Below are 12,171 nucleotides of genomic sequence, written 5' to 3'. Positions count from 1 at the left end.
ATACTCCTCTTTAGAAGTCTGTCCTTCTCTCCATTTCCTGAACATTTCCTTTTTCTCCCTTAGCTTATTCTGGAGCTCTCTGTACATCCACATCAGTTATGTATTATGTATAAATTATGTATTAGCTTATTCTGGATTGGGCAAAACCAAACTTGCCTGGTAAAAAAGATACTTTCATTCACCCAGCAAGTAATAGAAACCATAGAATACATGATGAAGGACATAATGAAACTCAAAATATAGGAACTGTTGCCCTATTCACTGTTGTGATGATGTTTAGAATGGTGCAGATCTGCTGAACGCTGGCAGGCACAGATACACTAAACATTAAATACTCATTGAGAAAACTTTATTAGTGGCTTAGCACATATGGTACTTTAAAAAAAATTCTAACAGCCTGAATTCTTTTTCATTAGGCAAGTTACACAAGTAAAAAACCAAACTGGTTCATTGTTTTCAGTTTCAGTAACGAATTCCTACAATATTTGTCATCCGGAAAAGTGAACAGAAACATCAACTTTTGCTTAACTGGCAGGTTGTCTCTTGGATACCTTCTTCTAGGATCAGCCACACTTCTCTTTACTTTCATTTTTCACTTTGCATATCACTAAGTATCCTATCTTTATACATACCTTTTACCTTCTTGACATTGCTGTACACGGTTCTTAGAAATTTACATATGCTACCCACACAAACATGGTACTATCTCACATCTGCTACTGTTCCAGATCGGTGGGACAACAGGCTGATTTCAAGCAAGTGTCTTTTCACTACAGGCAGGTCCCCAACACAGGATGTTTGCAAATTTGTTATTGATGTGGCACACTACACACTTTCCACAATGGTCCCAAGATATGAAAACAAACAAAAAAAATTATCCTCTGTCTTCAGTACAGAGATCTTTAATAGAGTTAAAAAGAGAAAAGGCTACACTTTAAAGCAGCCACTTTTTCTAAATATGCAGTTTGTAGGAATGACATTTTAATTGCAGTAATTATTCAAGAGATTGCCTGTAAAAAATTGAAATCGGGACAAGGAAATAGCCGAATTCTGTTGAAATGAAGGGAAAGCATTTTTTTTTAACAATCTCTCCCACTCAGTGCAAAATGGTGGATAAGATTCTATTTTTTTAAAAAAAAACCCTTTAAAATGTTTTTTCTTTAAAAAGCACACTTTCCGAAAAAGCAACATCCCTTTGGCATTCCATAATTAAGCATAAGACTCAACAACACCACAAACATATTTCAAAACACACACATTATTGTGCTTCACCATAATGAATTTGAAAGTGGCTCTTTGAGAGCCTTGAAAATATACTTCCCTTGTGAACAACCAGAAGTTAGCACTTTGAAGTCCCACGGAGTCCGAGATAAAAAGTTAAGCACATCTCCATGCATGCAACATGCATGCCCCTAGACACTGGTAAACCAAGGCAAAGACAGTCATTTGACACCTGTACTAGTAAAAAATATTTTTTTCATTGTTACTGGCAGTGTAAATAAAAATGAAGGCTAAACACAGTTTTTCCCCATGCCCAGAAAGTGTCCATCATAAAGCATGCTGATGAGGATAATTAAGTGAAATGCATTTTTTTAAACAACAACAACTGAGGAAGAAGCCTAAATATCTAAATGAAAAGGCAGTGAAGCAGTTATGAAGCTTAATTAGTTGGAGATGATTTCGGTTACAACCATCACAAAAGTGTCGTCTGATGGAGGCTGGTTAGAATAGCTTAATGATGGCTTTCCCAAAAGTATTTCAGTTTCCCAGTGTGAGCAGCTCCTTCTCTAATTTCATAACAAGGGAAAAAATGAGGATTCTAGTCTGGACAGCTGTGGATACAGGGCTCTGGTGCTTAAGTACTATCATCCATTAGTTATTAGGAACAGTTCATCAGTTGGTTATTTTCTGTGTTTCGAAGATGCGCCCTATCAATAGTCATATCTAGCTATAGTTTGCCCAACAATAAATTCTTGTGTGTGTATCTTCTTCTTCTTCTTCTTCTTCTTCTTCTTCTTCTTCTTCTTCTTCTTTTAAAAAAACACCCTTTCAGTTCTTTTTCAAACCACAGAATGATCGTTACTTTGAACTCCAGCCAAGATGGTGTGATTGAGTGAAGAGGCAGACCGGTCGGAGCCTTCCGTTGGACCATTGGCACTCTCGCTGCGCTGACAGCAAAGAATTTGTTTGAAGGTGGCGCTCATCTCCTTATCCCGGTAGGAGTAGATGATGGGGTTCATGGCAGAGTTGAATTCGGCAAGTAACAAGAAGAATTTTTCATATGCCAGGACATCACACTGTGGGCAGCAAACATCCAGGAGAAGCAAGACTAAGCCTGGAGTCCAGCAGATTATAAAAGCACCTAGAAAAAGGAGAGAGCATTTATTTATTGTTAGATCTATCAGCCAGTATTTCCTGACAGCATCCTTTGCCTGGTTAGGGACTTCGTCCTTCCTTTTTAAAATTTATTTAAAATAATTATTAGCTGCCTTTACTCCAAAGGTGCTCCAGGCGGCTTACAGTATAAAATACAAAAAAGCATTTAAAAACAGAGTTAAAACACAGTTTAAAATACATTTAAAAGTAGTCCTAAATAAAACAGCCTTCAGCTGCCTCCTGAAGCTAGAGAGTGAGGGAGAGGAGCACCTCCAGGGGGAGATCATTCCATAGTCATGGGACTGCCACCAAAAAGGCCCTCTCCCATGTACCCATCAACCGAGCTTCTATGGTTGACGGCGGAGTCAGCACAGCTTCTTCCTGTGATCTCAACTCCCAGGCAGGAAGGTATGGGAGAAGACAGTCCTTCAGTACCCTGGTCCCAAGTCATGTAGGGCTTTAAAGGATAGAACCAGCATCTTAAATTGGGCTTGGGAACGGATCAGTAGCCAGTGTAGCTGCTGTAATATCAGGGTTACATGTTCCCAATAGCTGGACCCAACCAGCAGTCTAGCCACAGCATTCTGCACTAGCTATAGCGTCCACACCATCTCCAAAGGTAGCCCCAAGCAGAGCGCAATGCAATAGTTTCTACTCAAAACTTCTTCCCTGTTTACCGCCTCCCATCTTCTGGTCCCTTTGGGGGCAATCACTTCTCTCTGGGTTGGTTTGCTCTGGATAGAGGTGTGGGAGGAACATCATTTGGAATGCCTGGGCATTTGACTAGAAGTAACACAACAATACCCTAGAATGGTGCTAATGTGAATGGTTGTCACTGAATTGTCATATGTAAATTGCCATAGTACTACTGATATTAACACTTGTCTCCCGGTCTTGTACTTTTGTCTCGATGCACCACTTTTTGGCTAGGATTGGGTAATAATTATGTTCTGGTTAAGTAGATGTCTCCCTTCCATCCTTCCCTCATTAAGGATTTGGGCCAAATTGGCACAAACAGACTAAACAAACTAAAAAGATTCCTTTTGCCTCAGGACTTGTGTTCTAGTTCTTCATGAGCAGCAGAGCTCTCTATACATGGCAGGCCTGACACAAGGACTGATTTGGGTCACACTTCTTCCATTTTATCCTCACAAGATTAAGCTGAGAGAGAACCACTGGTCCAAGGTGATCCCACAATTTTCATGGCAAGCAAGGATTTGAATCCAAGCCTCCCTGGTCTTCAGCAGTGTAAGCACTATAACCATATGGCAGGGGTGGCCAAACTGCGGCTCTTCTAGACATATTGTGCAGCTCCCAGAGGTCTCTGAGTATCACCTTGGCCATACATTTTATTCTAGTTTAATTTATTTCCCTCCCTTTCCGTCTGTCTTTCCATGTCTTTCTCTCCCTCCCTTTCCTTCTTTTTTCCCATGTCTTCCCTCCCTTTTCCTTTTTTCCTTCCTTCCTTCTTTTTTTCCATGACTTTCATATTTTCAATAAAAATGTTGGGGTTGCCAGGTCTGACTCAGAAAATACCTGGGGACTTTGGGGGTGAAGCCTATCAAGGATGTGACATCACTTTTGTGATGTCACTTCCAAGTCAAAGCTCAGGTGATAGCTCTTCCCAAACTCCACCCCTTCTGAAGATGCCACTTCCAGCATGCTGCACCCAAACCCCACCCCTTCCTGTGATGTCACTTTCAGCACACTCCCCCTAACCCACCTCCTCATCTGAAGTCACTTCAATGCATCATGTCTTGCGGCTCTCAAACATCTGATGTTTATTCTATGTGGCTCTTACATTAAGCAAGTTTGGCTACCCCTGCCATATTGAGTCTTCTTTAACACATTTTTCATATCTCCATTAAAAATTTCAATCACTTTGTCACCCTACTCAAGGTTACCATGTCCTCCCCCTACCCCATCGCTCAGAGTTATACAATTAACATCAGGACAGACAGTAGCTTGTCCTGGTTTTGCTAACCATTTTAGTTTTCTTGTTTAAGTGAAAAGCAGTGGACACGAATGCACGATTAGTGTATTGTAGTAGCAGTAATGTCGGACACATTAGTATACAGTCCTTTCGGTAATACTTTCATTAAAACGAAATACAGAATTGCATGTTAATGCATTAAAGTGCCGTGTCTGTAGCCATGTTTCTTTCTCCAAAGTTCTGTTGAATAGTAATTGAAAGGCTTTTTGAATTTGCGTAGACAAAAGGGAGCATAGCCCCAATTCAAGCGTATACCATCCGCTTCCTCATTTGAAAAGTGTTGGGTAAAGATTTTTAAAAATGGTGATATGAAACTGTGCTGTTTTAAAGGAGTATTTTGGCACCAATATTCCCCTTACATGAGAAATCTTGCACATAAATGAAAGGAAATTAAAATATTTTCTGTGATTCATAGCATTTTTTCTATGCTCAGATGTTGTTCAACAGTATGCCTTTATATGCTGTATTGACAGATTGCTTACATACTTAAAGATATCCTCCTTCCAAATTGGAGTTATTTGCTGTGGCAGCAGAGAGTAAATTCTATGTGTGAAAGGGAATGAGGGAGATAAGCTGGAGCGGTGAACTTCTCATTGGGGATTAGCACCTTGAGACTTGAGCTGCATAACTCCCTCATTCTCCGTGGTAAAAACAAGGCCCTGAGGGGGTGTTTTATTACAATAGCTACCAAAACTGAAATCACGCAAAGATGTAGCTTTGAAGCCATCCATGCATTTATTGACCACCGTCAGGAACAGAATTCTGAGAGTAATGACTTTCAGAATGGGTTTGCCAGCTTCTTTGTTCCAGCAGGGCTCCTGCACCTTTGAAATCTGCACCAATAAAGATTGCAGGATCACAGGTAGAGCTGCCCTTAACTCTTCATGCCCATGATATGAACAACTGCACTGATCAGGCAACTGTTCAGCACCTTGCGGAGGCACAGAAGTCTGACTAGAGCAAGAGAGTTGGCAACTTCACAGCACATCAAATATATGTGCATGGATTGCTGCAGGTGAGGCTTGTCCTTAAGGTCAATCTACATGTTACATTATTATAGTTTTTGTTCCTCTGGGCAAATGGCTGAGGCCTGATGATGTCCTGTTCTGGTTGCTAGTGCCCCCACTATGTCATCTTGAGACCGACTGTTTCCATTTGTACGATCTGCATTTTATGGTTTTCTGTACAGCCTCTGATATGAGTGGTGGCGGTGAGTACCCTCAAGTCATGGCTGTATCCCACCCTCCCCGCACACAGGCTCAGCACGGCTCACAACAAACATTTAAATACAAAGTTAAAAATACACATTAAAACAGATAAAAACCAATTAATAAATACATAAATAAGGTATCAGTATAGCCCAGGCGAGCCTGATCTCGTCAGATCTCAGAAGCTAAGCAGAGTGGGCCTGGGTTAGTAATTGGATGGGAGACCTCCAACAAAGACCAAGGTTGCAGAAGCAGGCACTGGCAAACCACCTCTGTTAGTCTCTTGCCATGAAAACCCCACCAGGGAAACCATGTGGAACAGTTGGATCCTATATTCATTGTTGGTGGAGCTGCCCCAAAGTGCACAACTTCTAGGAGGAAATTATTACCCAAATTCATAAAATCACTGAAATAATTTTGCTAAATCTTTGGGATGACCCCAACATTCCTCCTATTAGGAAAAACTTGATTTTCTTCTTACTCATAGCTGCTAAAACCCTGCTCACTTCATTGTGGGAAAAGGCTGACAAACCATCAAGTTAGCAACTGGTATAAGAAAGCGTGGGATTTTTTTTTAAATTTTGGAAAAGACAGCAGATCAATTAAAATTCATGGAAAACTGTAACTATCAGTCTTCATTCCTGGAAACGTGGTACCCTTTTCTTGAATTTATTTCCAGCAATGACCAATCTAGCACAATAGAACCAGTTAAATACAGCTTTATTGCTATACTCTGAAGTATAGTGATTCATATCTATAAATTGTTTGGAACCATATTTTAACACACGGTCTAGGATACCTGTTGGTATGGTTTGTTTATGATACAGCAATTTTTCTTGTTTGTAGACTGAATTGGAATATCGAATATCTAAATGCTGACATTGGTTAAATTATCATTGTTCACGTTGTTAAGGATATTATAAATGAAACTAAAGTTTTTTAAAAAACCACCAGGGGTCGCTATGAGTCAGCTATGATTTGAGGGCACTTACCACCACCAAGTCATTCATCGGCTGCCTTAGGATTACTCCCTTAATAGGTAAGTAAACAATGGAATTTAGCAGCCTGAGAAGCTGTATTCTATACATCTCTATAATTATTTTGAAGAGGAAAAAAATTCCAAGGCCAAACAGATCAGCAGGATAATTTTTGCTTATTTATAGTAAGTGAGCCATCTACTCAAAATCTTATATAGTCTGTCCTCAATAGGGTTATTCATTTAAATGGGCCATATCTATACAAGTGTGAGAGAAAAATGGGAATGAGCTTTTTTTTAAATCACACTTCTCAGCAAATAGGATCAAGCAATGCCTTTTTCTTTTCCGTTCTGTGTTATGCTGTTTCATGGATTTTCTTTTTTGTAAATTATGTTTAAACTGCAGATGAAGATTATTTCTATGTTATATTCTTAGGAGTTATAGATTTCTAGGAAAGTACTGGCCAATATTACTGCCTAAGAGACAGACTGCCTACCATTACTAATCTTCCCTTGCAATGCATAACAATACAGATGGAAATGCCAGGTGACAGGTGGGCCTCGTATGTCTGGCCAGAGAACGTTCAAACCGCTCAAAATGAACAGATGATGGCAGAGAAGAGCACCATCATGGTGGCACACTCTGTCCTGGACCTTCAGTGGAATGTAGACATATAACCTATGTGCATACAGCTGTGCACATATACACATGGGCACTCCAGGTGACAGGTGGGGCCAACATATTTGTGACTGGGAATCCATTTTTTTTCAGAATAGGGATGAACTCTCCCACTCAAGTGGATTCATTGTACATGCATTCATTGCAGAAACATAGAGCTGGAAGGGATCCCAAGGGTCATCTAGTCCAGCACCTTGCACAATACTAAAATCCACAGCTCTCTCTCCCCCCACCAATTCCCCCAGTGACCCCTGTTCTATGTCCAGAGGAAGGGGAAAAACCTCAGGATACCCAGCCAATCTGGCCTGGGGCAAAATGCCTTCCTGACCCCAACGTGGTGACTGGCATTACCCTGGGAATGTAAGAAAGGGCCATGAGAACCTAGCACTGGCTCCAGATCTGCATATATTCCAACTGGATCATAGAATCATCATTGCTGTCAGGTAGCCATCTAGCCTCATTTTAAATACCTCCACCTCTCAAAGAAGCCTGTTCCACTGAGGAACTGCTCTGGCAGGAAGTTCTTCCCAATGTTTAGCCAAAAACTCTTTTGCTTTAATTTTAACCCATCATTTCTGCTCTGGCTCTCAAGGGTAACAGAAAAAAAAACTCTGCTCCATCCTCTATGTGACAGCCCTTCAAATACGTGAAGAGGGCTATCATATCACTTCTCAGTCACTTGCTCTCCAAGCGAAACATACCCAGCTCCTTCAACCTGTCCTCATAGGACTTGCCATCTTTGTTGCCCTACTTTGGACACTTTCCATCTTATCGGCATCCTTCTGAACGTAGTACTCCAAGTGAGGTCTAACCATTGCCGAAGGAAGTGATATCATCACTTTGCGTGATCTAGACACTATATTTCTATTGATACAACCTAAAATCACATTTGCCTTTTTAGCTGCCACATCATGCTGCTGACTCAAGCTCAGCGTATGATCTACTAAGATCTTTAGATCCTTTTCACATGGACTACTGCCAAGACAAGTCTCCCCCATCCTATAATTATGCCTTAGATTTTTCTAAATGCAGAACTTCACATTTGTCTCTGTTGAATTTAATTTTGTTAGTTTTAGCCCAGTTTTCCAGCCTGTTGAGATCATCTCAAATCTTGATTCTGTCTTCTACTATATAAGCTACCCCTCTCAATTTAGTATATCTGCAAATTTAATAAGCATTCTCTTTATTCCTTCATCCAAGTCATTTATGAAGATGGTGAACAACACAAGACCCTGGAGGACAGATCCCTGAGGCACTCCACTTGTCCTTCCTCTCTAAGAGGATGAGGAACCATTTACAAGCACTCTTTGGGTGTGATCTGTCAACTAGTTACAAATCCACCTAACAGTAGCAGGATCCAAACCACATTTTACTAAGTTGTCAACAAGAATATCAAGTGGAACTTTATCAAAAACCTTACTGAAATCAAGATAAACTATGTCCACAGCATTCCCCTGGTCCACCAAAGTAGTAACTGACTCAAAAAAGAAGGTAAGTTTAGTCTAACATGACTTGTTCTTGCTGGCTCTTAGTAATCACAGCTGTCTTTCAAGGACTTACTGTTTCATGATTTGTTCCAAAACCTTTCCAGGTAAAGACATCTAACCGAGGGGTCAATAATTACCTGGATTCTCCTCCCCCCCCCTTTGAAGATGGGGACATTTGCCCGCCTCCAATCTTCTGACACCTCACCTATTCGCCAAGAATTCTTAAAAGATTCTAGACAGAGGCTCCACAAGTACATCAGCAAGTTCCTTTAGTACCCTAAGATGCAATTCATCTGGCCCTGAGGACTTGATTTCATTCACAGAAGCCAGGAGTTTATGTACCACCCCTATGCCTATCTTAGGCTGCAATTCCCTTCCTTTTTCATGTGTTCTCTTTTTGCCAGGCTAAGTACAGTTTCTCTTGCAAGAGAGTGTTAGAAAAGCTAAAGCTCAATAGGAACTTAGGCTAGCAAGAGATGCTAAACACAACAGACCTGCTCAATTCCTACTTTGCGGGGAGAGGTAAAGTAGGAGTTGAGCAGGTCTGCACTCTATTGCCTGTTAAAAATCTCACTTTACTCTCCCCACAGTAGGTCTATCACTTCCATATTCTTTTTCTTGCTTTGAACATAATCAAAGGACCCTTTTCTGTTGTGTTTAGCATCTCTCAGTAGCCTAAGCTCATATTGAGTGTTAGCCTTTCTAACTCTCTACAAGCACTGGCAATTTGTTTATATTCATCCTTGGTTATATGGCCCTCCTTCCACTTCTTCAAAATGTCTTTTTAAATTTTCAGGTCTTTAGAAAGCTGCTTATGGATCTATCCTGGCTTCTTTAGGTTCCTCCAATTTTTCCTTCTCATTGGAATAATTTGTCATTGTGCTTTCAATATCTCACTTTTAAGAAATTCCCATTCATCTTGATCTCCCTTCTGACCACAGAAATCTACCCAGTATAACTTTGGGCCAAGCTACAAGTGACGAATGACACTTGAACGGCAAGTAAACAGACTCACGTGTACTCCTCCCTGTTCACTTGCGCTCCACTTGATCACATAGGGAGGAATACATGTGAGTCTGTTCACTTGCCGTTCAAGTGTCATTCATCACTTGCAGCTGGGCCCTTTGAGGTTCTTAAAATTAGCTTTTCTAAAATCCTACCTATACATCTGACTACATTCAGGTTTTCCCTTTTCCAGTATCTTAAACTCCAGAATTACATGGACTCATCAACCAGTTCTTCACAGACCCCGCTTATTTCCTTTTTTATTTATTTTATTTTTAATTTCTAACATAAAAGACTACAAAAAACTACAAAAATATATAGGAAAAAAGGGGACTGGGGAAAAGGGAAGAGCAACATATAAACAGAAAACACACACTACATCTACATGTCTTGTATTCCCTTCATACTGCAATTTTTCTTTAAAGTTAACTTTCTAATATGCTATCAGATTGGTAGATCTTATAAAATACAGACTACATTCAGGACCAGGTCTTCTCCCCCCCCCCCCCGCGTCTCGGTCTCAGTTCTCTCTGCGCAGCTACAATAGCTGCGCTTGCTCCCTCCTCCCCCCCACTCTCCCCTTCAGACTTTGGACTTTCTTCTTGCTGAAACTCCTGATGGTTAAACAAAAAGTCTCTCAGCTGTACTTCCGATGTTATCTTGTAGGTTTGATCCTTGTATCTGAACCAGATGCCTTCCGGAAACAACCATTTGTATTTTACATCACATTTCCTCAGGAAAGCTGCAAGTCTTTTATACTTAAATCTTCTTTTACGAGCCAAAAATGGAACGTCCTTCAATATCTTAACCTTACTGCCCAAATAGTCCAAATCCACATTATACGAATTATATAAGATGGTGTCCCGAGTCTTCTTAGATGAAAAGTCGATAATAATCTCGCGAGGCAGCTGACGCTTCATTGCATATTTTGAAGATGTCCGACGGACTTCCAAAATGTCGCTTTTTAACTCTTCTTTAGTTGCCTTTGCAAATGACGCCAAAAGTTCCGATACCAAATCTTTTAAATTTTCACTTTGCTCCTCTTTTACATTCTGAAGATGCAGTACCGTTTGGGCATGGTCCACTTGTAATCCTATTATTTCGTTCTTCCAGAGCTTCACTTCTTTACTTGTTGCTTTCATGAGTACTACGTTTTTGAGTGCAGACTGCTCTGCTCCAGACGCTATTTCTTTAATGGTTTTCACTTCGCTTTCCACTGAATCAACCTTTTGCCCCATTTCATTTAACTTCGCTACAAAGGGCTGCATAGCTTCAAAGACCGCTCATCTGACCATCTCTTCCAGGGTTTCCCCCTTCCCCTGTAACATCGCCATCACTGATTTACTCATCGCTGGGCTCTGCTTTTTTGTTGCCATCTTGGGGGGGGGGGGGGGCGCCAGCTAAGTTCCAAAACTCCATGAAGGGGAAGAAATCCGCGCCTTCTTAGCTTCAACTCCCACCAATCCTTCGCATACGCTTAGAAATCAGAAGGGATTCGCTTACTTACAGGTTTTCACCTTAAATCTGCTTATTGCCGTTCTCCATGGCCCGGCGGCATGCGATGTGCTGCGCAAGTCTGCTGGCCTCCGTTGGAGCAAACGGGCAATTTACCCCCTGCATTGCTTTCAGGGGGTTCTTCCCGCCATGCTCCGGACCCTGACTCCCTCACTGGGAGTCCTGGGGGTTAACCCTCGCAGGTCAACTGCCCGGTCAGGCTGCTCGGACGTTTCCTCCCGGACCTGCGGAGAGGAGCATCCGACATGGCTGGGAAAACGAAGCCGAATCCCAGACCCCCCCCCCCCTTATTTCCTTCTCCACTTTCTGGAAAATGTTGTCAGCAAGACAACTCGAATTTATTAGACCTCACTTTTTTTTTTTAAGCAAAGTTTGACTTCCAACAGATATCACAGAATTTGACATCTCCCATGACTACTACGTCCTGTCTCTTTGAAAAATTTGTAATCTGGTCTAGAAATGTATCATCTAAGTCCTCTGCCTGACCTGATGGTTTATAGCAGACCCGCTCCCCTCAATATATCTATATCTTAGTGAAATAAAAGAACCCTTGTCAGAGAGCATCGTAACAATCTTATCAGAGACAGGCAGGGGATGTAGAGCAGACAAGATCTTAGCCAGGAATTTATTCCTAGGTTCTGCTTATAGAGGGCAAGCCAGGATATAATGAGGGAGGTCCTCCACTGAATGACCACATACACAGATGCGTTGGTCAACTGGCGTCTTTTTATATCGACCCACTAGCATCTCCGTAGGCATTGTTTGAAAGCGCAATGAAGTAAAGGTCCTCCTAAGATTATACGCAGTTATGTTGGTTAAGTAGGAGGCTTTACAATGATCTTTTTAAATCATATTAAACCAAGGGGCAAACCTTGATTGAGAAATCAGAGAAGCATCAATTAGGGCATCTTCTCTAAAGACCCAATCATGAA

At 41.2% G+C, this 12,171-nt stretch overlaps 1 protein-coding gene across 3 annotated transcripts in view; it reads right to left on the bottom strand.

The window, feature by feature from the left end:
* Window positions 1-348: 348 nt before the first annotated feature.
* The window catches only part of LPAR1 (lysophosphatidic acid receptor 1), a 91,647-nt gene continuing 79,824 nt past the window's right edge, over window positions 349-12,171 (bottom strand). For all 3 annotated transcript variants that reach the window (XM_054987516.1, XM_054987515.1, XM_054987517.1), the window contains one exon: window positions 349-2,362. In XM_054987516.1, coding sequence (XP_054843491.1) covers window positions 2,061-2,362 — 302 coding nt within the window. In that variant the 3' untranslated portion in view covers window positions 349-2,060. The remainder of the gene's footprint in view (window positions 2,363-12,171) is intronic.

Source organism: Eublepharis macularius, chromosome 8 (genome assembly GCF_028583425.1).
Source record: "Eublepharis macularius isolate TG4126 chromosome 8, MPM_Emac_v1.0, whole genome shotgun sequence".
In the NCBI taxonomy this organism is placed as follows: Eukaryota; Metazoa; Chordata; class Lepidosauria; order Squamata; family Eublepharidae; genus Eublepharis; species Eublepharis macularius.
This window is presented reverse-complemented; position numbering and strand designations above follow the sequence as displayed.